This window comes from Pipra filicauda, unplaced genomic scaffold, assembly GCF_003945595.2.
Source record: "Pipra filicauda isolate LSUMZ 115617 unplaced genomic scaffold, ASM394559v2 scaffold34_size3990699_pilon, whole genome shotgun sequence".
Taxonomy (NCBI): domain Eukaryota; kingdom Metazoa; phylum Chordata; class Aves; order Passeriformes; family Pipridae; genus Pipra; species Pipra filicauda.
In genome coordinates, this window is record NW_024104476.1 from 1,557,456 (window position 1) to 1,582,857 (window position 25,402).

The window sequence follows — 25,402 nt, forward strand, 5'->3', positions numbered from 1 at the left end:
TGCTATGTAAAACATACATTTATTTAAAGGATAACAGAAAATCTCACTTGAATTTCCAGATTAGATTTAACCATTCTGACATTAAGCATAGTTAAGTCTGTATCTTTCTACACATAAGCTTGCAAACTGAAGTTTACCATATCCTACTGTAAGGGATTACAAACACAATTACTCATAACTGAACTAAGAATAAGAGTGAAAAATTAGTTAAACTTACATGGTTTAGTACTAATAAACTTGAAATTTTTTTCCTAAATGGTCCATCTAATAATTTGAAGCACTGATGTGTGCAAATAGATTTCTCAAAAATATACATATATCCCCTTTTAAAACAGCACTGCAAAGCATAAATAAATTTGATATGAAAGGAAAATCACCTTCTCTGCAGAAGTGAACACAAAAATAGACCAGCATCTTAGTCACTGCTTGAACTGTCTGAACTGTCAGAAGATGAAGTTTTCTCCTTTCGTCTCTTCTTTTTCTCCTTTTTATGATGCTTTTCTTTCTTAGATTTATGCTTTTTCCCTTTTTCCCTTTCTTTTTTATGTGATTTTTGTTTTTTTGACTTTGGCCCCTCCTCTTCAACTGAACTTGATGCAGAAGATCTAATGAAAAAAATAATACAGATTAATATTTAATAAAGAAGGAAAATGCCACGATATTTTTTTTTAAAATGTCACTATTTATATGTTACAAATAAAATTTGGTGTAGAATTTGCACAGTAGCATCCACTGAAAAGCTTATGATATCTCAGTCTGCATGTTCAACCTCAATGATGACTTTCCTAATAAGACTTTTGTATGTTTACAATACAGATTAAAAAACTATGGAATAGGCAAGTTGTACGTTTTTTCAGTCTTCAAGAAGAAAAAGACTAGAAGTACAGATCAACAGAAAATAAAGTATGACAGCAAGATAGAGCTTCCAGCTTTTAAAATACCACATGATCAATAACAATGTGAGAGTAATGCCTTCAAAATAATCTTAATTTATTCCTCCAATGCAAAAATCTAAGAGAATCTTGGTATGACAAATTTGGATGCTCTTGCAGCTGGTAGTATTGGTCTCTAACCAATGATGAGTGATTATACACATAAAATAGTCATGAAGTAATCATGAATACTCAGAAGGGCAGTTTCGTGCTATTGTTTACATGATTAACTATTAGTTACTTGCATGAAAACCGACAGCCAAACTGACTCTTTTCTATTCTTTTTTGTAAGTGTAAATACTGTTTTCAAAAGTGGAAGTTAGAGCTACACGATGTAAATAAAGAAGGAAAAAACTGTCAGTACAACCAGTATTAAATCCTGTTTCTTTATTTCTGAAAAATATCTTATTGTGGTCTCCAAATACATTACGCATTTTATAGCTCCCAGGGCAGTTCCTGGGACACTGTCTTATCAACAGTCCTAATGATTAACCATTACTTTCATCTTAAAAGACAAACCAATCAATCATCAGGTCAGAACTCAGATTCATAATAATACTTTTTTTAGGCTTCTACACTGATGGTGCACTAAAACTCAACAGATGCCAAGTAAAACTACAGAAGTTTTCCTTTTGATAACTGCATGTTACTCAGAGCATGTGTGTGCCTGCATGTGTGTCTACATGTGAATGTGTGCACGCAAAGAATCTTAGGGTCTCTGAAGTGCAGGAAGCCTTCTCCAGTCAGAGGGAACATTGCTTTCTCCAATCTGCAGACCTCCAGCTTACTATAGTTTTCAAAACTTCCATGATCCTAACTACACAGCTAAAAGCCCATGACTTTACCATTAATCCAAGAACAAACAAGTTCTCACTGGAAAAGAGGAAACTTTTCAAACCAAAGGTGTACTTGCAAATCAAGCTGCATAAAAAGAAGCAATATCTTCTGAGAGACAACCCAAGTATCAGAAATATTTCTGAAGCTGTGTTTTGAAATGAAAACAGCTGTGTGATACGAGTTACCTTTTCCTTAGTCTTTTTGTCTTCTCTTTGTTTTTTCTTTTTTGTTTCTTTTTTTCTTCCTCTTCATTTAAATCTATGGGTAAAAAGTTACATTTTAAAAAGCACTTGTCTGAATTTAGATCAGAATTAAAAGAGTGGCTTCAATAGCAATGTAAAGTTACTACAAAATTCCTGTGAAAAGGTTATCTTTTCCTTCCTCCAAATTCTGGTCTAGTGCAACAATTTCAGAAACATTTTGCAGAGTGGCAAGATTTTTATACACAGCTTACATTGTAATGACCTGGATCTAAGTACTAAGAAGGAAGGACGGCCGGTAAAACTTAGCAAAAAGTTGTAACTTTTCCTACACGTTGACATCAGCTTCAGGTTTTCATATCTGTTTTTCTGTATTTTAACAGTCTTAACACTTACCATATTATTGCCTAAGTCTGAAAGCAGGCCATTTAACTAGAACATACCAAAAAAAAGGATATTCCCTTAAGATATTCAGGAATGTAACCTGAATTACATTCACACATCTTCCTTTCACACTTCACAAATAGCAATGCTATAACTAAGATAAATGAATTAATTTTCCATGCACCATCTACAAAGGCTGACAGAAGCATTACCCCTCATCTGGTTGTGTTTGTTTCCTGCCCCAATGCTGTATAGTACTGCATAGTAACTTCACATTTCACTTATAAAATATATTTTTATCACACTGGAGATGAAATTTCTGATCTTAGATTTTTCTATACCAGTTCAAAAAGTATTTTTTAATTCTCCAAATGCAAATTCACTAAATAAATATTAATTACAATGTCAGTTAACAGGAAAATACTGTCTTTATAATTTATTCCTAGAACAGTCAATTTTGAGCATTTCATCTTATTCCTATCATGCTTTCTACAAAGTCTGCACGCTACTAGTGCAGTGATACATTTGATACCACAAATACAAATTACTGGTCTGTACGTTCTGGAGCAAAATTTGAAAGAATTCAATATGAATTAAAAAAGCACATTATTTTTGGAGCAATTAAAAAACATGAACAAGAATGGGCGAACAAACACTCAGTATTTTTTTAAGAAAATAGTGCAAAAATCTCGAGATGAGGCCACTTGAAAATGGTAAAATTCTGCCTAGATTATTGACAGTTAGAGATACATGTCTCCTTAGCAGCCATAGTTTGAGAAAGAAAATATAATAAATATAGATATCAGAAGATCAGGTAAACAGCTGCTTTCCCTGCAGGTATCCATCTTCAATCAGTTAGGGCCAAAAAACCCCCAATCCTTACATTCAGAAATACATAAGTGGGAACTAGTTTTTTCAAAGAGACTTGTCCCAAGAAAGGACCATTGCAGTACTAATTCAGCACTCTTGTCAAGCAGACTACCCATTTCTTTTGAAGTGTGCAGCAAACTACGAGGCTCTATCTTTCCCTTCTCCCTAAATAGCATCTTCAGTAGGAACTAAATGTCAAGTCTGGAATGAGAGAGCAACAGAACAAAACATGATGTTTTGGCAGAGAAGAAGAACATTCATTCATTTAAAACATGCTGTGGTGGAGTAACCTCTCCTTCTTACTTAGGGGAACTACTTCTTTGAAGTCCAAATTCAAATGAACTCAAGTACCTGATAAACAGCCCATCTATTCTCTCTGACAAACAATTCATACTCACACCTTCCAAACATAGAAGAGTAATTCTCCAAATATAAATGTTTAAATTCCAGTTTACTAGCTGTTTCAGTCAAAATCCTACTCAGAAGCTGGAGAGAAATTGTCATATTTGTCATTAGTTATAAGATGTTTAAACTACATGCCATAATCAAAAGATTAACTCAGAACATCCATATCATTTTCTCCTAAGCAGCTTCTTAGTAACAGTCTGATAATCTTTTGCATTTAGGAGCCCTTTTTGAGATGTTCCAAATGGGTACATTAGTAATTTCCTATGACAGGAATTAATACTAATAAAAAAGTGGGTGTATCACATCTCTAAGTCTGAACATAGGAAGTACAAGACCTACTATTAAATCACAAGCTAAAAGAACTAATAGTAGTTATCAAAAAGGATAAAATGAGAGTTCCTACACTTCAGAAGACCATTATTCAATGTATTCTATGACTGAAAAGAAAAAAAAAACACAAAAAACATCTTACTCTTTTTTTCACGCATGGCTTGCAATCTCTGTAGTTCTTCTTCCTCACTGTCTTCACTGCTAGTGCTGCTAACATCTAAAACAATATCTCTTTGAGGATCTACTCGGAGGAAGTTTCGACATTCAAATGTCAAATGACCAGCTGGACAAAACAAATATAAAGAAAGAAAAATTACTGTTTAGCAAAAAATATCAGAAACTAAAGAACATCCACTTTTGTATTACTTGGTTTTGAGAACTGAAAAAAGGGTAGGCTGGAATCTGTGAATAAGGCAGGAGAGGCCTTACTTTGAAAAAATCTCCAAGAACTTTGACAGGTTGTGCAATGCTCTTCCATTTAGCCACGCTTTATGACCTCTCTCCTATTTCCGTTAAAGATTTTGTTCAACTTTTATTTTTCTATTTTTAATTGTCTTGGATACTTTCTCAGAAACTACCTAAAAGCATCAAGTGAAATATTTAAAAAACTAAAGCAAGTGTTATACTGCTCTTTTTAACTCCATCTGGTGAAATCACAGAATCCTATTTGCTTATGAGCTATAATCTTTACAACCACTAGTTACTACTGACTAAGTTACTACTTGACTAGTATTTTTAATTTTCTTAGTTACATCTTGATAATCATGACCAGTTAGAAACCTTGTGCTGAACAAGCCTAATGGAATAATAAAGTGAAATAAAAGAAATTGAAAAAATGGTTTGGGAGACACATGAATTCAAGTAGTAATTGAAATAAACTCACGTTCTTCACATCAAAACACCTATATCTTGAAGACAGAGCTTTTAGGAACACAAAAAGGGATTGTTTGATTTGACTACAGGTTTCCCTCTCTTCCAGAAAGTTTCTGATACTTGCTGCATGTAGAAACAGAGCACTAAATCTATATTGATATCCACGGTCCTTTTGAAGAAGACATACACAAAACAATTCAGTGACAAATTTTCTTGCAAAGTCTGAAGTGGAAGAACGAAACAAGACTTTTTCCTGTCACCCTATGTAACGCTCATAAAAAAACTCTAACAGCTTAGATCACTGTGTTAAAAGTTCAATATAACTCACTGCAAAACAGTGTCTACTCCTCCGTTGTTCTAAATATAAGAGTTAGTGATTAACAAATTAAAATCTTCACTAAGACCTCTCTCCATTCATCAGGAAAGTAGCCACAGACATACCTGTATGATCAGTATATAATGCAAAGCATGAGCTAAATGCTAACTGCACAACTTATAAATAATAAAAGTAACTGCCTCTTGAAATACACAATGCTCAAGGAAATATGTTTTCTTGGTTTAAAAGATCACACAGATTTTAAATTATTTTTTCTTGTAACATAGATTGGCCTTAATGTGAGCTGAAGTGCCTGCCTGTTTGCAGTGAGATTCAGAAGCACAAATGCTAATCTCAGTATGTATCAAAGACGATGCTTTCAATTCAAACTTTCTCAAGTAATTTACTACTGCAAATGTAGTATATATGAATATTATAGCAAAATTTTTTTTCCGAGAAACTCAAGAGTTTTCAAAAGCAGCAACAGGTGTGAGAAGCCAGAGAATGAAAATGAAATAAATAAATTTTAAAAATGTGGTATTTAAAACTGACAAAGGCAGTTCCAAAATCATAAATTGAACAAAACACTGTAACTTCATATTGTTTATTGTTGACTTACGGTAACCACACTTTTTGCATCCTGCTCTGATGTTATCCTTATTTCCGCCTGAAAGAGAAAATTTCACCAATGAGGTCTCGCTAAACAGAACCCTCAGGTTTCTTTCAAATCTGGCTTGATAATGTCAATACACAGACAAAAGTGATCACTCAGAGTATTAAGTACACATGAAAGTACATATCTCTTAAGAAAAACTTAAAGAAAGGCAAAAGAGTGCATTTCTACGGTCACTTTCCTGTGTAGTATAAACCACTCACATAACTTATTGCCAAATCCTAATTTGATTTATCATGACCTTTCCATTATAATTTTAATAATTATTCCACCTCTCTGAAAGCTTATGCATTTGTTTAGTTACAGTATGAGCACAGTAATAATAGTTACCTGACATTCCAGTAATCTGTAACTGCACACTAAGTGTACCTAAAAATTCTAGCAGTGTATGGATATTGACAGACATTCACTTGGAACTCTGAAGTGATTTATAGTTTAATTACAGGAATTGACTTTAAACGGCAATTAAAAAACAAAGCAAACAAAAAAATCAGTCCAGAAAAGACAGAAAAAAAAAAAAGTCAACAAATTGTTAAATGATTCTGAATCCAGGAAACATGGCACCAAATACAAAGAATTAAGAGGTGCAAGAAAGCAAATGTATAATAAAGTGAAGAGAGTAACAAAAAAGTCTGTAGTTGCTAAGCAGGAAGAAGGACCAGAATAATGCAAATTTTAGGTATGGAAAGTGTGGAATTTTCTCACGTGAGACCACAGTTAAGTTAAACAGGAATAGGAGAACATGATTCAGAAGAAGAGAAACACCAGAGATCAGTATTTATCAGTATTATCAGTATTTCAAATAGATCAGTATGATTTTTAAACATCTGAGCCTATTCATAATGAATGTCACAACCGAATTTCCAAAAGCAAAGGATACCCTTCTATCTTCCAACAAAACTTCAGTGACTTAAATAGTTATAAAGTGTCTTCTGAATAGCTTGTTAATGTATTTAAATATATAAATAATCAAACATAATAAGAAATCTATTACAGAAATTAGAGAACCAGAAAGGGAGTACATCAATGCCAGGCATTTAAACTATGATTTACTGAGACAAGCATTGTCTTTAGAAAATTCTACTCAAAATAACAGAGAAACCTTCAACCCCAGGTTGAAAAAACTAACTTGGAAATCTGGACGACTCACTGGTCTATGCCCTAAAGAGTACTGGAAAGCCAAGAAATAAAAATATATACATTCCATTGTAACACGTGATTTTCTGCAGATCCCAAAACCTTAGTATTACATATCCCCTTAAAGGTCTATTAACTCAGTGTTCAAGTGCCTGTTGCATGACTGCCTATTTCAAAGACACATGGAAGGAAGTGTCACAAAACAAAAAACAAAAGCATGCCTGTACCTTGAAATGTCATATCAGAAAACCACTCAAAACAGCGTTTGCTTGTTCACTACACTTTGGGACTAGGAAACCAGATCACCTGAGGTACCTAACTGGTCTCAACATTCCAAAATTACTACTTAGTAAACTTCAGCCCTACTACAGAGCTGACCTGTAGGCAAAGAAAGATTTAGTATTTCATCCAAAGGAGGTCAGTAAAGTCATGCACACACTATAAAATCTCCGGTGTAGGTCAAGATTTCCAAGAGAAACACCCAGCAGTTGACAAGAATATTGTCACCCAATACTCCCACCGAATTCTGACGACTGAAATTTTATTATTATTTTTGGCTTTAAATAATAATGTTAGAAGCTGAGGTTTAGACTAGATGAAATTTTAGCCAATTAAAACAAATTGCTAGATGCTTCCTTTTGTAATTTCTTCTCCTTCCCATTCGTTAATCCTCAAGAAAATTAACCAACACAACACTAAGGACTTGGTTCACTCACCGGAGCGTAAAATTAAAAATAAAAGCTTTGCAAACCTTTGAATAGAAAGACGAGTCTTCCTCAAGAACTCCTTCTAAAATGGGAGCAAGCTTATTAAGCTTATACTTCACTAGAGAAGTAGCTCACCAAAGCCCAGGTTTGGTCAGCTGTTCTCCAACCATACACTTTTTTTTCTCAGGATCAAGACTGCAGCAATGACACGAACACCCTGTTAACAGTGTAGGCGTTTCTCCCTGCCCTACCTCACCACCATTCCGAACGGGTCTGTTTGAACAACAGTCTGCTGGAGCACCTACGTTAACCAAGAACAACAATCGAGAAGGAAAACCAAGGCTGACCACCAGCATTCTTCGGATCTGACTTTGGAGGAGGCGACGGGAACGCAGGGCTGGATCAGCCAAAAGCGCGTGGGGAGGCCCAGAGGATGCTCCCGCAAGGCTGCACTGCCCCTGGCCTTGCCCGCCCCGCCACCTCCGTACCCCCCTCCCGCCCTCCCTCCCAGAGCAGCCCCCACCACCCCCTACGCAGTTGTCCATCACCCCGCCGCTCATTCCCCATTTCCTCCTTCCCGGCCCCGATCCCACCAGCCCTGCCCCTTCCCGCCCCCGGCCCCTCACCCGGCAGGGCCATCCCGCCGCTCCCGCGGCCTCGGCCCGCGTCTGCACCGACGTCTCTCCCTGCCGGAAGGCTTTGCACGGCGCACACCCGGACCGTGCCACTCACAGGGAAGGCGGGGGACCTTAGTGCCCCTCGGGCGGGAGGCTCGAGGAGGGACTGCAGGTGTGTGGAGAAGCCCTCGGTTTTTTCGCAAAAGACGTCCTTTCTCAGTGACTCCCGTAGAGACTCCGGCCGGGGACTCACCTCTTCGTCCCTCCTCCTGGCTTGGGCAGCCTCACGCCCCCCTTCCCAGGGCTGTGTATAGGTGCCCAAAATGGCTGGCGGCTGTGCGCGGTAGGAAGCGCTGGATAAGCAGCGAAGTCCAGGGTCGGGCGCGGGCGGGTGTTCGGTAGTCTCACGGTCCTTTCACCGCCATGAGCAACATCTACATCCAGGAGCCGCCCACCAACGGGAAGGTGAGGCAGCCGGGGCGAAGGTCGTGGAGAAGTTTTGTTGCAGGGGTATGGGGGGACGCGGGTTGTGTGCGTGTGTGGTGGTGCTTTTCATGCTGGGCTCGTTTGGTTAAAGTTACTCTGAGGTGATCCTTCATCCTTGAGACGTGTCCTGCCCAGCGCAGCTGTGTTCTCATCAACATGGCCTCAATACTTGTGGCTGCTGCTTGCTCTAGAACAGATGTATTGGTCACATAATCTGACCAATCAATCCTAAACATCCACTGGTCAGATTATTTTATACATTCTTACTATACATATCAGTTCAGAGTTGTATCTCAAGTTCTGGAAATGCTATCTAGAACTAACAGTAGCTATACAACACATTTAAATGTATATCACTGTTACTAATATACTAAATTCAGATGTATTTTTAAAGTAAGCAGTGGTATTCTTTGATCACTGACTAACTTACAATAAAACTGATGATGCACTTATCTGTATTTTTGTAGGTTTTGCTGAGAACAACAGCAGGAGAGATAGATATAGAATTATGGTCAAAAGAAGCACCAAAAGCATGTAGAAACTTCATCCAGCTTTGTATGGAAGGTAATGATGGGATAGCAGTTGTTGAAACTACTTCATATGAAATCTTCGTGCCTTTTTTGTAAAATAGGGGTTATAAACATGTTTTAACTTTAATACTTCAATAAGTTTATTTCTATTTAAAAATTATTAACACTCACACGATGTTTTTCAAGGTTACTAATGAACCTAGTGGAGAAAAAAAATTGGATAGTTTTCTCAACTTAAGCAGATGATGCAGTTTTACTGAAATGGTGCCTGTCAGAGGCTTGGAAAGGCTTACTTTCAGCAAGTCTCTACAAAGTATAACTTCTTTACTGTGTGTATGAGATGGCACTGATGCAATATTGGATAGCCTCCAAAATTCTCATTTCTGTGTCACCATATTTACTACCTTTTCTTTTTTTTTTTTTTCTGTGAGTGTTTCTGATTTTTTATTTCCTGTATTTTTTTGTTGACAGAACCTCTGTAAAGCTCTCCACTGAAGTAGTGGGTACCAAAATAAGAAGCTCCCTCTTGGGAAACTGTAACAAAAATTTGTGAAGGACTTGATGCCTTTATATGTTTTCTAACTGCTGCTATTATCCCATTTTTGCATTCATAGAGTGGCTAAGAGTTCTTTTCGCCTTCATCTGTTAAGCAGAAATAGCAGCCTAGGATTTGTGCCTCCAGCACAGATCCAGCCTGTTCTGTGTTATTACACCTATAGTTGAAATTTTTTGACATGGTAAATCAGTTTCTTAGCCCTTGGTAAGAATTCACTTATCCTCAGTGGACTTTTTTTCTTTTCTGATTTTTTTCTAACTGTTGTGTAATATCCTATGCTTTGTATAGTACATTTGAGTATTTCTTGTGAGTATCCTGGCATATAGCCACCCATGATTATATCTAGTTATGCTGTGACATTTGCAGACCCTGCTTTGTCTTACAGCATGCTGCAGATTTATTTTTGTTCAAAAGTAATAATAATAAAAAAATCAACCAGAAATATATGTCAAGTAAAGTTTTCATTCCTTTTGTTTTCTTATGATCGTGTAACCCTTATCTATCAGATAGATAGATAAGATAGATTAGATAGATAGATAAGAAGATAAGGAGAAAAATGTGCCGCCAATTTCATTTTGCGAAAATTATCAGTTTAGGCACAGTGTAAGTAGTGAAAGTGGACCATGTGTGTTCTACACTGGTCCATGGAAGTGCTAATCATCTGATATATGAAAATGGCTGATGTTGTGTGTGAGACATTGTGTGAGGCAGAGCATAGTAGTTCTAGCTCTCCTTTTAAATGGATGCATTGTAATTGTAGTATCATTCCAGTAAAAAAACTTAAAAGCTGAAAAGAAAGTAGTTGATCATCTTGGTAGTGATGAGTAGGGTCTTTTGCAACAGAAACATATGATAATGCAGGGGTTTTTTTGTAAGACTGTGTGGAACAGAAGGGAACCTAGTGACATCAGCAAAATCTACTGACAGTACTTGCTTTCTGGGACTTCAGTCTCTGGACATCCCTGCATGATCTATATGAAAGTTTGATTTTGAGACCACTAACATGTATTTAATGTTTTATTCTTTTTTCCTCTTTATTTTAGAGTATTACAATAACACAATATTTCACAGAGTAGTGCCTGGCTTTATAGTGCAGGGAGGTGATCCTACTGGTACTGGATCAGGAGGAGAGTCAGTCTATGGAGCTCCCTTCAAGGTGTGTCTCTGTATATCTCATGCATTAATTTTTGGTTATTCGCTATCTGTTGTTCTTCCGCCATGTTATGTTGTGAAAAATCAAATGTTATATGAAACATGTGCAGTATTTTATTTCACATGCTGCTTCAGTGTGTTTGAATATGTCTCTTTGAACTGAGAGTTCTTAAATCTAGCTATTCTGATATTATGATAAATGTATCATGCTCATTAGCATGAGCTTCGCAAAAGAAAATTGGGGAGAGGAAGAATGAAGAGTAAGTCTTGATATATGACAACTCAGAAGTGTTTGTGCACATTATATCTCATTTAGCAAAGGTCTCTGAAGGCTGTATATGTGTCCATTGGTATTACTGTTATCATCATGGTTCATCACTTAGCCAGGAGGGTCAAATCCTGAGTGAAGCTAGGCGGGCTCAGTGGCTGTGTTCTGTCCTGCCTGATATTTTATTTCGGATGTGGGAGGCTCATGACTGAAGGTGCATAACCTGACGCTGGGCCTTGCATCATCTTGCCCCTAGACTTGTACATTTGGCATGAATGTGAAGTTTTGGGAGGGATTGGTAACTAAGCAGAGAACAAAACAAGTATTACCAATACTGTAGTAGCATTGCTGCTTAAAATTAATACTATCTCAATATAGCAGTGTTTAGAATTGTGATGTTACCACGGTATTCGTGTATTACTCAACACTTTCTCTTTACTTTGAAAGGAGTCCTATTTTGCCTTCTTATGGTAAAGAAAATGTTCTTCCTATGGATTTTTGCATTAATGTATTATTACAACCTCTTATTGTGGTTACTTTCAGTTACTTTACATGAATTATGATTTTTCACATAAATACAGTGATTCACGAGAATGGTACTTTTAGATGAAATGTATGAAATGCAGTTACTTTTTAAAACACTTCTGATTTTCTTAATGTTGGGGGTAATGAAAGCAAATGGAAATAATGAATAACAGTTGATTTTTAGGGAACAATTGGAAAAATAAAATTTACAAGACAGAAATTTGAGGATTTTTATTAAATGATATGTCTTTCTGTTATTGATTTGTCAATAAACTTATTTTGTCAATTAGTTTCTAATTTTTTGTTTGGTGTTCATTGGTTATGTGTTTATGGTTTCTTTTGAAGGTTGTTCACTTGTTTGCATTATTGTAGGCATACAGGATTAAAAATATTGACTAAAATAATTTTTGCTGCTCAAAATGGAAACTTTTAAATATAATTGTGGCACTAAGTTTGAAAATACTTCGGATTTATTACTGTCTGAATTTAAAAAAAAAATTTAACAGCGTATTTTCTGTGTGTGCATGTTGATGTAAATAAGCCATAGCTAAAGAAGTGAAAAAAATAATTACAGACTTAAATGGTACTGTTTTCTCTTCTGTTTTGACAGGATGAGTTCCACTCACGACTGCGATTTAATCGAAGAGGACTTGTTGCTATGGCAAATGCTGGGCCCCATGATAACGGGAGTCAGTTTTTCTTTACACTGGGTCGTGCAGATGAACTTAACAACAAGCACACAATCTTTGGAAAGGTCTGCTGTGTGAACTAGAGTCCCAGTTTAAATTTGACAGAAGCTACTATAAGTTTCTCTGAAGGCTAATTTAGTGTTGTTTGCTGCTACATACATTTGAAATTTATTTCACTGCTTTCTCAGCTGTCTCCTTTCTCTTTGTTTCCCATATCTGGCAGAAATGTTTCTATGGGTTGTTCCCATTATTCTGTACTTTGCTGTTGTTATTCTTCTAAGTTGTATTTTCATGTTGTGCTGCCTTTAAATAGTCTTATTAATATTATTATGCCTCTGTTTTATTAATGAGTTCATCTAATACTAATGACATTTAAGAAAATTGTGTGCTTAGATTCTAATTACTCAAGAAGAATCAGGAAAATGTAAAACATAGAATGAATTTACCACTCTTGTGATTTACTTAGAAGAAAATAAACCAAATATTTTTCTATTTCAGTGGTTTTTGTTTCATAGCTCACGAATAAGAATTTGACATCTTCCCCTGCGTACATTCTCAAAACTACCTATATTCCTTCAACTTTTGCCATTAAATTTAGAAACCCCAAACCTTTGTACATTATACTTGCTTTCTTTTATAAGTCTTACGTGCTTACAGTATTTCCTACATAATTTGTATTTTCAAAATTTCTTACATAATAATTGCCTTGCATTTTGAGGAATAAATAACAAAAATTACAGGCAAGGATTTTCAAGCCTTTTTTATAAATTTGCCAGGTTACAGGGGATACAATATATAACATGTTGCGCCTTGCTGAAGTAGAAGTTGACAAGGAAGAGAGACCTCTCAGCCCACACAAAATAAGAAGTAGTGAGGTGAGTATGGTCTGGTTTGAAAAGTGATGCTTTAAAATTCGGTGTTCAGAAAACTTGGCATATTGTTTTAAAATACTGAATCATTAAATTACAACAAAATACTTAGTAAAGATGTGTCTAAAATTCTGGTTTTTTCACAGGTTTTGTTTAATCCTTTTGATGACATTGTCCCAAGACCAAATAGAAGACTGAAGAAGGACAAACCAGAAGAAGAAACTAAAAAGTCCAAAGTAAAAGGCACAAAGTAAATATATACAACATAAGCAATGGTTAATTTTCTTTCACCTTTAGTTTGCAGCTTGGCAATTTTTTTGTTTCTGTTTCTGCTTTTGAAGCACAAGGCTTTACCAAAATGCAGAGTAATCTTACATAATCTTAGCAAAATTTACTTCCCTGCTTCCAAGGTGGATCTAGTGTCTCTCTTTGAAGTGGTTCCTGTGCATCAGCTGAGCTGTGACTGTTTCGTGCATGGCGATAGTTGCAAAAGTAAAAGTTAGCTTGAGTCTTTCCCATATGCCAGGATGGGCAAGCATGTGACTGAGATGACACTGCAGTTGAAATGTACTAGTAGTAGTAGCTGGGCCATAACTCAGTTGTTTTGCACTTTTTGAACTTATTTGGTCAGCTACCACTTCTCTCCCACTGAAATACTTAGCAAACGGCAGACATTTTGACATGGCAAATTTCAGGCCATAACTCAGTTGTTTTGTACTTTTTGAACTTATTTTGTCAACTACCACTTCTTTTCCATTGAAATACTTAGCAAAAGGCAGGCATTTTGACATGGCAGATTTCAGTTTCTGTGAATGAAGATTTGTAGTCACAAACAGGCAATGAAAAATAATAGGAAATCTGAAGTGTGCCTGCTGTCACTTCTGCTGCACAAAAATAAAACATGTTGCAACTGCCTGGTTCCAACGTCACATAAACAATTAACTCTTGAAAAAAAAAAATTAAAGATCATTATTTCTTCTAATTACATTCTGTGGATGTGTGCACATTTGATGCCTTTCCGAGCCATCATATCTTGAACATTTTGTATCTGTTACTTGAGTGCTGCTCTGTTGAGGAAAAAAAATTAAAAATGCAACAGAGCTGTCATCATATAAGAGTCAGTGGAAGTTACTCAAGTCAGAATTTCTTAAATTGTGTCTTAACATTGTCTAGGTGGTGCTTCACTGTCCTTTTTTGTCTCAGGAATTCAATGGAACATGCTTTGCTAAATATTTACAGCTTGTAGCAAAGCAGCGTGTTGTAGTTGTTTGGAATTGGTATATTTAACAGGACAAGAAGTTTTTTGAAATCGCACAGAACATGAAAATAAGATGTTTAAAGATAATGGAATATTACTAAGACTGTATTTAAAGTTTTACTAGAAAATTATTTTTCTCTCTTAAAGAAACTTTAACCTGCTTTCCTTTGGGGAAGAAGCTGAAGAAGAAGAGGAAGAAGTCAGTAGAGTTAGTCAGGTACTGTATCAAATTATCCTCATTTTTATTTTCAACTTAATTACCTTTCTGCATGTTTGTGAAAAGCTTTAAAGTTCTTAGTCTTGTTCTTTTGTATGAGTTTTGAACAATACTAGAAATTGCTTCAGTTTTTAGGATTCTACTGTTTTAACATTTTGATAAAAGCAGAGGTTTTTATGACTTTAAAGGTGCCTTCAGTTACTACAGGGAATTCCTACATTTCCATGAACATACTGTTTTATAGTATAGTTCTGTGTCTCCTGTTTAAAATTCATGTAGGTGATAGGTACTTCATTCTTCTTCAGGTCCTTAATTTAAAGTGTGGGATTTTATGGTAAAATACTTGAGTTTTGAAGATCATCTTGTGCTTTGCCAGTGCATTCTTAGCTCCATGTTCTTATGTGTATTCATTATTCTGTGTGCAAAATGAAGTGGGGCTACTGTGGAGAAAATAGTCCATTATCATAATTTAATGTTGCACTCTTGCGAATTGTTCACCTTCACAGAACTAGGGCTGCATAGGTAGTCTTTGATCGAACACTTCCTTCCCTGACTTTGCAACTTAAATAAAGTTAATTTAAAAACTTCTCAGTAAGTTGTTACTCTTGTTTCTACCGCCGACCAAATTATTTCACTAGAGCCCTAGGCTTTCTACAGTTCAGGTACCTCTCTGCTTCAGATAGTGAACAGGATACATGATCCTGAGTCCTGTACCACATAAGTGAAAAATGGTGGTCAGTCCTCAGGAATTAGTTAAAATACAAAAGAAAAACAGTGAATAATGATGGACAATATTACAGTGAAATGATGTCAGTCAGGATGACAGCAGAGTAGTTTTAAATATTTTTCTCTTTTTCAAGTTGCCAGTCAGACTAACTATACTTGTTTTTCTTAATATGCTCATCTGTGGTTTTGCTCTTGATATATGTCTGGCTTTTAATACTGCATTTAATTCAGTTGCTTTGATGTTCTTTCTTTCTATGCCAAATACTTGCTTTTCAGTTTAAAATTATCTAAATAGAATGTGGCTTTCATGATAAGCCTAATTTCAGTGTTGTCATGCTGTCTTTCAACTCAGCCTTAAAATCTGATTCTCCTGTTTGTCATGACTAAATTAAGGACTAGCTGTAGCTGGATAAGTAACCGCATCAACTGTTTATGAAAAAATTCTGTTCATTCTTTACAACAAAATAAAACCTTCTTTCCTAAACCTCACTGCTTGTTCCCAAAAGGTCTAGATCAGTATCTTTGTAGTTCTGGACGTTACCTTAATGTTGATTGAGTTGAAGTACATGAACGTCAGCACTAACTTTCATTCTCTTGATATGACAAATGGAAGGTCAAAGTTAATAATGAGATCCTTTGACATTTACAAACTCAAAATCGTTCTATGAATTGCAGTAAGTATTGCTTGTTTCAGTGTAAAAAGGGTGTACTTTTGAAGGAGAGAGTTTGAGGAAAGTCTGCAAGTAACTGAGGAATCCTCTAATAGATCTGGGAAAAGGGAACATTTTCTGTTAATTTTTAGTGTAGTGAGGCTGAGCCTAAAATTATTTGAGGAGCAAATGAAAACCCAATTTCAGGTGTTTCAGGGTATCTACACTTAGTCTACACTAGGGAATTTATTTTGCCTTTGCTGCAATGCATTATTGGCCTCTTGTTTCTGAGGCTGTACAAAGAAGGGCAAGAAGAATAACTAGGGATATGGATCACAGTAGCTTTAAAATTTAAAAAAGGGAGAAAAGAAGGAAATTACGAGAACAATTTTTTCGTATTTTCTGCAGTATGGTGATTGAGACACAAAAATAAATGAACTAATAAATGTACAATTAAAAATGTATTTTTATTGTAATGTATTGTAATTTAGGTTGTGAGTATTTATGCCACAAAACATGATTAAAATTATAAACGCTTTCAAAAAGAAATTAAATGAGGGATTAGGGCCATTGGTGTCATTTAAGTGTTACAGGTCAAATTGTGTCTTCTGTAACAGGGGAGTCTCTAAATTGATATATTATAGAGAGTATGAATCTTAAGAGAGAAAATTTGTGTACCTCAGGAGGTTATAGGGGGCAGAGATGACAGGGTTAGGGAAGACTGTCAAGGAGGGGCAAGAGCAGAACACCTACATGAGGGAGGGTAAGCGAAAAGGTAAAAGTGATTCCAGCACAGACAGTGTGCTTACCAAGAGGGGTACAATCCCACAGCATCTGGATATAGCAGGCAGAGTTGGTTCCTCATAACAGGGTCCATCAGCAGTCCTGAAAATGACAAGCAAGAACCAAGGCTGAGGTCCCCAACCACAGAGTCCAGTCAGAAGCAGCAAGAGATGGGAACAGAAGATAGGACTGGAGACAAGTTTACAATGTGGGTCCAACAGGCTCATCTAGAATAGACACACATGTATACTTTCAACATTGTTCAGGCGGTGAGTATATTCTTAGGCCTGAGCTGGAATGGTGCTCATGGGCACCCGGGGCTCCCGGTAAAACCCTTCAAGGCCACAAACCCTATTAGTTCACTCAGGGATCTGACAGTGGGCCCCACACTGGTTGTTGATTAGTGTTTGAACTGAAGCTTTTGATGTCCAAACTGCTGATTGTCTGTACTTGTTTGGAGCACTTTACAGTACACCCACCCCCGCTCCAAACACACACACCACTCTGTTGCTGAATGTGTTAGTCTTTGTTTTCTACATAATAAAAAGTTGAAGTTGCATTTAAATGGGTAAGATCTGTCCACACAATTACTGTCCTCCTGGAAGGATTATGCAGTGCATCTGCAATGGAGACATTCAGGTAACAATACAGACTGTTTCTGTAGCAGAGATTTTCACTCCGATTTCAATCTGAAATTGAAGTATACTTTTCTTTTTTTTTGGATTATCATGGGGAATGCTTTCTTACTGTAGTCTTTCTGCCAGAAGAGCTTATGTATTGTTAGATTTATTTGACTCCTTGTGTCAGTAGATGATTCCTGCAGGATGTATTCCAGGTTGATATATTGCAGTTTGTTAATTTCTTTTTTTTATTCCTAAGGGTCTAATTAGTGTTCTTCCAGTTAATAAGTACTGCCTTGTGCATGGTAGTTCTTTGAGTTGTCATGTGCCATTCTTGGAAAGTCAGGGTCTTACCTCTTCATTCTCTCAAGTGTATATGTGCTAGACTGTATCTTTATGATATGTGATTATTGGCATGACTAAACAATCTCTTTCTTATTTTTTTCCTCTCTTTGCTTTAAAACTAAGTGCATTGGTATTGCAAAAATATTTTTTAAATCCATGGAGTCAGTTTGATGCTTCTCTTTCTGGAATACTTTCTCTGTTCTTCTGCTCATAAAAATGTTTATGCTTACTAGTTAGATGAAAACTAACAAGAAACAAGTTGCCTTTTTCTTACCATAACCTTTTTTCACTATCTATCCTCTTAAACACTGAAATAAATATCTTTTTCTTTTTTTTTTCTTTTAACAGAGCATGAAGGGAAAAAGTAAAAGTAGTCATGATCTACTGAAGGATGATCCACATCTGAGCTCAGTTCCTGCTGTCAAAAGGTTAACATGTGATTTCCAGTTTCCAGAACAGATTTACTTTCAAGTTGTTACACCCGATTAACATTATGTGTACTCATTGTTTGTCTGTCACTCTTTAAGAATTTAAGAATGCCAGTGCTGGATCTGAGAAAAAATTTCTCTAACCCACTGTTACGAACATTGGCTATCAGTGGATGCCCAACAAAGAATTAAAGCAGAGCAAGTGTAATGTTTATCACAGTGGTTTCCCAGCCTCCATCAACTTTAATCTCAAGGGACTGTCAGAATTTGATGTGGTTCGTCTATTTAGTAATCTTAAATAGAGCTCTCTTCAAAATATGTGTTAAGTCCCTTGTAAAATTATTTCTGTTCACACCATCCGGTCTGGTACAGGAAGAAGTATCTCCCCTTTTTGTTCTGAACCTTGGGGTCTGCCAGCATCATTTGATAAATTTTAACTCTCATTCTAGAAGAGACAGTGAGCAGTCAGTCCCTTTATACGTCTCTTTACCACAATACTTTCTTAGACCATCTCTTTTCTAACCTAAACTTTTGAAAGTTTACTCAAATTTTCTTCATGCAGAAGTTTTTCTCCACCATGGTTATTCTTGTTGCTCTTCCCAATCCTCTAACCCTGCTTATGCTCAAAAGTATCTTTTTTTTTTTCAAATCTAAAAAAACACATCAAAAATGAGGTGAATCATAAATCTGTATGCTTGGATAAAGTTGGGTTTCTTCTCTATTTCTTTTTAATATTTGTTAAATTCTGATTTTAACCACAGTCAATATATTTTCATTAAATTTTCTCATCTTAACACTCAACTCCAAGAATTTGCTTATCATAAAATTGTGCAGTAGTTTACTTTGGAAGGGACTATTAAAATTTACTGCATCCAAACCCCAACGGGCAGGGACATCTTCAAGTAGATCGAGTTGCTCAGAGCCCCATCCAACCTGGCCTCAAATGTTTCCAGGGATGGGACATCTACCGCCTCTCTGGGCAGCCTGTTTCAGTGTCACCACCCTCATCATAAAAAATATCTTCCTTATATCTAGACTGAATTTACCTTCTTTTAATTTAAAACCATTACCCCCTGTCGTATCACAACAGGGCCTGCTAAAATGTCTGTCTCAGTTTTTCTTATAGAGCCCCTTTAAGCAGTGAAAGGCTGCAGTAAGTATTCGAGTCTTCTCCAGGCTGAATAACCCTGACTTTCTAAGCCTTTCCTCATTGAAGAGGTGGTCATCTTCATGGCCCACCTCTGGAGTCCTTCCATCAGGTTTCTGGTTTTTTCTGGGCTGAGTATCCCAGAGCTGGATTCAGCAGTCCAGATGGGATCTCATGAGAGCAGAGCAGAGGGGGAGAACCCCCTCCCTTGGCCTGATGGCCATGCTGCTTTTGATGCAGCCCAAGATACAGTTGGTTTTCTGGGCTTCAATCATGTATTGCCAACTCATGTCCAGCTTTTCATCCACCAGCACCCCATGTCCTTCTTGCAGGGCTGCTCTCAGTCCATTCTGTATGGATACCAGCAGTTGCCTTGACCCAGATGCAGCACCTTATTAATGTAATTTATTACAACACATTTAGAGTTTCTGTGATGGCCTTGGTTACTTATTGATTGCCTAGAGCACACTTCAAAGCCTTGACTTTTGTGACTCATTTGATATTCCTTGCTTTTTCTCTAACGTAACTTCTTCTTTAAATTGTGGGACAGAAAAAGTTTCAAGGCTTTTTATTATTAATTTGTGTTAATTAACAGTGGATATGTTAGCTTTAGTATATTCAAATAGATTTCTTTTTTAATTCACTAAACTGTAGCTGTATAACAAATTAAAATTTTGTTGTTAAGCTTAATTATCAGTAGAATGCCTGTATAAGGAAGACTTTCCAAAAATAAGCTATTTGGAATTAAATGCTTTTATTGTTTGACATATGAAATCAAAAACATCTTAAGTGAGTTTTGGTGGGTTTTTTCTTTTAACTGTATACATTATTGTTTTGCTTGGATAGCTCAAGATATGGTTAGACTTCATCCACTGTATGAAAGTCCATAGTTTTAAACATTTCTAACTAGGAAAAATTGTGATAGTTAAATGATAGAAGATTATATTAATTGATACTTTTAAGATGAATGTGATGATGACACAAATGACTAAGTTGACTAAAATTTCAGGTAGCTAACCAAACAAAATTTTTTATTTAAGAAATGGGTTTTTTAAGTGGTATTTTAAATCTCCTCTAGAACTTCAAATTAATTACATTTTTTTCTTTTTTTAGTGGAACAGCAAGTGAGGAAAGGGATTTGAGTGAGGTAAGTAACACTTTTTTACAAATAAGTCTGTTTTTTACTGTGTGCAAATTAGATTTTCTTGGGAGAACAAATGCTACTTTAGAGATTTTTGAGAACTAGGTCAAGTCAGATTTCCAGCAAAAGCTGGAGGCTCTTTCAGAGCTCTGAGGTTTGGCCATTTTGAACATTCACAGCAGGATAGAGTTAGCACACTACCTACTGTATTTTATAGAAACTGCTTATTCTGTATTTCAGTCAGTAAATTAAGTGTATGGGATTATGGTATATGGGTTATGTACCACAGAGTGACAAACCACTAGCATGATAAAAGCCTTGAAATTGCTTCTAAAAAAAGTTACAATTAAGTTTGTCATGAATAATGATATAACTGCAATTTTTGAGGGTGAGTCTGCTTATGAGCGAGAACCCTATTGGAAAGGTTTCTTCCAAGAAAACAAAATTTCAATGCATACTTATCACTTAAATTGTATTGATGAAGACTGCCACCTCTGAAAGACATGAAATCTGAATAATCAAGCAGTAACATTCAACTAAACATGGAGGGTATTCTAAATACAAGAAAATTGTCATGGTTCAGAGCAAGCTCTCTAGCTGTCTCTGTCTCTAATCATAGGTCATGGGAGTGCGCCTTCGAGTTGCTGTTGAGACAAGGATAAAATATTTGACTAGGAATATAATCTCCCGTTCCCCAGACTGAATCCTGAAAAGTGCTGTTTTATATGTCTATCCATCATGCACAAGTACTAACTATACTGTTCCCTGATGCACTGTGGAAGTAAAGGAAGACCATAATCTGTCCAGTTCTTCTGCCTAAAAAAAATCTGCTTGCACCCTGTTCCCTCCTGCTTTTTCCAGAAGGCATAGTAAGAGTTCAGTTTTTTTGACTCTCCTCCATTGTAATTCCTTCTGTGCAGGAGCATTTAAGCGTTAGAAGGTTTTGGAGAATGCTATTTAATTAATAATTCCTCAGATATTCAAATAGCCCTTTGTTAAGTGAACTGGATTCAGGGAGTACAGAACGTGGACGTGTTAGGCTGAAGAATAAAAATTTAAATAAATATACCTGATTAATCTGAAGTAGGAAATAGGAGACTTTTTTTTTTCCTGGATAGGTATTCTCCTTAGATTTCATTTCATTGAAAGATTTTAGTTAGGATCTAGCATTTCAGGCAGTTACTGGAGTCTTGTGAAGTGGTACTAGTATTTTATCATCTCTCTTAGAGTTATTTCAATTAACATGTCACAGGATCACTTTCACATTTACACGGCTGCGACATGTTGGTAGTTTTGTAGCTAATCATATGGTCACATAATTCTTCCAGATCTCCCTGCATCCCCCAACAAGTCCCTAGCATATAAGAGAAACTTATTAATATTCCCTAAGCACCTGGCCTTGCTGTTCATGCTATTAAATATCATCCTGTTTCTCTTACTGCAGTCCTCAAAGTCATACATTTCATTCTCTGAGAGTCAGATCCTTTGTATTAACAACACCGTATAGCTATTTCTTAAGATGCTTTTTGTACCCAAGTCTTTAATGAAAGCATTATGTGAAATGTGTTCACAAGATTGAAATTTTTTTCCCCAACAGTATAATTTCTCCTTTTTGCACAATTTGTTTTCCTCTCCCTATTTGTCAATGAGTTGCTGAACAGTAAGGTTTGTGCAGTATTATGTACAAATAAAACTTGATATCCACCCCCCAATTCAATAACCTTTTTAAACAGGAAAATCATATTTCATACAATAGCCATTAGTCCTTCTGTCACAACGTATCTCATTACATTTTAATTTTCATAGTAAAGAGAAAAATAGGGCAACTCCACCCAGATAATAACAGCAGCAAAAAGTAGTACAGCTTTCAGGCAGGCAGTTTTCCATTTCTGTGTCACATGGAGAACACCCATCATCCAACAGAACAGCCCTTTTGAGGTGTCAGATAGTTCAGTCTGGGTGGAAATGTGTTAATTCTATTAGTTGATAATGAGACTTCTGAAAAACAGGAGTCTAAAAGACAGAAGGTCAGGTGGAGTTAATGAGACAGAAGAGGAACTGAAAGAGAAGACTAGGCAGGAGAAAAGAGTAGAGTTGCAGGAGGGAAGAGGTTGAGGAAGAAGGTTATATCCTATTTTCTCAGTTTTCTAGAAGAAAACCAGTAAAATCCTGTGCAAACTGAGGGTAATATTAGGTTTGGGAAGTAGGGGATTTAGCTCAGTGGGAAAAGTTGAACTATTTTGTCTCTTCCATTTTAAAATACAGTCCATGGAACTCCTCTCCTGTTACTCAGATTTCTGTAATTTTTACTAGCTTACTACTTAGCAGTTGCAATCTGTCCAGAGATTGCTGGTTTTATTCCAGAAGTTCTCCTATCCAACTGTTTCAGTGAAATACTCTTACCTAAGCCCTAGCCAAATCTCCACCAGGAGTCTGTCTTTATCCCTGACTGTAAACACCTCAAATACAGTCCTGTCGCTTTCTTTTCTGGATTCTGCTCCCTGCCATTTAGGGCTGTAGTCACCCATCTCCCTTACAATTTATCAAGTAAGCACATCCTTCAGAAATTTTCATTATCTCCTTTGTCAAACAATACCTTTCTGGTAAATTAAGGGAAATGCTCATCCTGTTCCACTTTTCTCTTCGCCTGTTTAAAAAGAGCAGACAAAACACCCAGAACAACCTTTCAGTTATTTCACCGGAAAATATTCAGCTCTTTTACTGTGCTAAATATTCAGAGATTTCTTTTTGTATTCCTGACTGGTCTCCTCTTGCCTAAATCTCAAATCTAAGTATGGTCATCTGAAGATTCCTAAATAGTGACTTAAGTACGGCTTCTGAAATCCAGCTCTTGATTTTTCTCTTCTGTTCCCAAAATTGTGCCCCTTGCTGCTTTTACTTTTCTACCCTCTCTCCCTCCATGTTTATGGACGTGGTCTTCATGGTGCTCTTCCTCCTAACTGTCCCTCACACCCAGGACATACACATGGTCTTCAGAGTGTTCCTTTCCAAGAGCTTACATCCTGGCTGTCTCCTGGATACAGTTCCCAAGAACACCATTTTTAAGTATCCTTTCTCTGTGTGGTTAAAATTAGTCATGTAGTATCTTACACTTTTCTTTTGCTGATTAGCATCACACCAAAGTAAAAGCAAAAAGATACACCATGTAATCTTTGAGCTTGCATTCTTCCATTAAGGTTCATGCAGACTTCCTTCTTCAAGGAAGAAGGATCAAACTTAGATCCTTTCATCTGATCAGGCCACATTTTCATTCTACAATTATTTCTACCTCCAAATGTCTTCGAACAAGGTAGTTTATCTCCTTTTGCCCTCTGCTAGGACCTGTGTAGCAAGTTGGGATGATTGATTCCACACGTTTTCACAGCCTGTTTTGATCAACTTAGTATTTGTAAATTTCCTCACAGAGACTGATGGGCTAACCTCTTCCATCCCATCATGACTGTAGTATAGCCCTGTTGCAGGCAGTTCTTGAATTTTGTTTTTCTTTTAGTGGAAAATGAAAGTTTAGTGTATTGCCTTGTTCAAATTTTCGATTTGTGAACAGTGACCAGAGTAATATCACATTGCTATGATGTCATCTGTAGACCTGTAGGAGTTGATAATCTACAATAGATTGGTTTTAATTTTTTCAACCATACAAAAAAGATGTAATTCGTGTATGAAAAGCTCTTATATTTCATTTTTTTTTGTTCCCTTTGAAGCAAATTTTTTCAATTTGTTTGAAAAGTTTGATTTGAAATGAAGTATTTTTCTTTGGAAGAGATTACATTTATAAGAAAAAAATTTCCATATTCAACATTTTGTAGTAAAAAATCTAAAGGAGTTTTACCATTTCCAATCAATAAAGGAGGAAGAAGAACATGATGAAGATGCTGATAGTGTAGACAATGAAACTGCTAGTCATGAGAGATCTCAAATAAAGGAACGCATTGCCAAGAAGTTGAAAATTGATACAAGTGAAAATGCTAAGCAGCAATCTGAAGAGGAAGAAAATAAGCCAGAAAAGAAAACAACTAGTCGCAGGTAAGGGTTGTTTTATTTGTTTTGGTCTTTTTTCTTTATGTTATTTACAGGTAAAGGTTTTCTTCTCAATTCCAGTTTTGCAGTTATGATGTTGATAGGGTAAGTGTTACTTAAAAGTACTGCCCCCTGCCCACCTCGAACTGTGGAAGATGAGCTTGCCTATTGCTTTCTCATTTCTTAGTTTTGTTTGGCAGTTTGAACCAAACAGGTAAGTTACATTTTGTTACACTCAGCACTTACTGATACCTTCTATGGGAGTTTTATTTTTCCCTGTGAGTCAGAAATTAAGAGCATTTGTCTTTGTCATGCCTTACTTTGTCTTTCTGCTCAGTTGTAAGATGGAGTTTTGTAGCTTTATCTGTGATAACCCATAATAGTTGTCCATCACTGAGATTTGCAGAAAACAAAGGCTTCCTAGCCTTTGTTCCTAGCCTAGGTGAAGTCTGGTTTAACAGAGTAATCATTCTTGCAGTGCACCAGCTTTTCCACGCTGCAGTTGGTACATCAGTTTTTCTTTACGGACATAAAAGCGTTGGGTTCCTGTCTTGTAGTTTATCTGTGCCAGTCTTTGTGAATGTCTGTACTGATTAGCACTCAGTTTTCAGTGAGTTAATTTGTTTTCTTGGAGCCTTGTGTCTTGACAGTCTTTCTTGCAGAGTGGGTTTGGGAATTTCTGCCAAATAA

The 25,402-nt window shown here is 36.4% G+C and overlaps 2 protein-coding genes across 3 annotated transcripts in view; one reads left to right on the forward strand and one right to left on the reverse strand.

Annotated features, from left to right (window-relative positions):
- On the reverse strand, positions 1-8,373 carry SREK1IP1 (SREK1 interacting protein 1). The gene is made up of 5 exons (XM_027732340.2): positions 8,294-8,373; positions 5,770-5,817; positions 4,104-4,244; positions 1,955-2,027; positions 1-605 (listed from the first exon to the last, which is right to left on the reverse strand). Exons 1-5 carry the CDS (start codon positions 8,304-8,306, stop codon positions 416-418), a joined length of 465 nt encoding a protein of 154 aa, XP_027588141.1. The 5' UTR covers positions 8,307-8,373; the 3' UTR covers positions 1-415.
- Positions 8,374-8,459: 86 nt separating this feature from the next.
- The window catches only part of CWC27 (CWC27 spliceosome associated cyclophilin), a 102,122-nt gene continuing 85,179 nt past the window's right edge, over positions 8,460-25,402 (forward strand). Inside the window, exons 1-10 of one of the 2 annotated variants that reach the window (XM_027732337.2) lie at positions 8,460-8,749; positions 9,238-9,334; positions 10,900-11,012; positions 12,412-12,555; positions 13,267-13,365; positions 13,506-13,609; positions 14,765-14,834; positions 18,307-18,386; positions 20,647-20,680; positions 24,543-24,718. In XM_027732337.2, the coding sequence (XP_027588138.2) occupies positions 8,708-8,749; positions 9,238-9,334; positions 10,900-11,012; positions 12,412-12,555; positions 13,267-13,365; positions 13,506-13,609; positions 14,765-14,834; positions 18,307-18,386; positions 20,647-20,680; positions 24,543-24,718 (959 nt within the window). In that variant the 5' untranslated portion in view covers positions 8,460-8,707. The remainder of the gene's footprint in view (positions 8,750-9,237; positions 9,335-10,899; positions 11,013-12,411; positions 12,556-13,266; positions 13,366-13,505; positions 13,610-14,764; positions 14,835-18,306; positions 18,387-20,646; positions 20,681-24,542; positions 24,719-25,402) is intronic. The other variant, XM_027732336.2, reaches the window with a different exon arrangement.

Bases quoted from the DNA above. Each gene is read 5' to 3' on its own strand.
- SREK1IP1 (XM_027732340.2), bottom strand. The intron at 4,245-5,769 runs GTAAGTCAACAA...TGTTTTGTCCAG, and splicing joins ATGCAAAAAGTGTGGTTACC to CTGGTCATTTGACATTTGAA. The intron at 2,028-4,103 runs GTAAGATGTTTT...TTTTACCCATAG, and splicing joins AGCCATGCGTGAAAAAAAGA to ATTTAAATGAAGAGGAAGAA.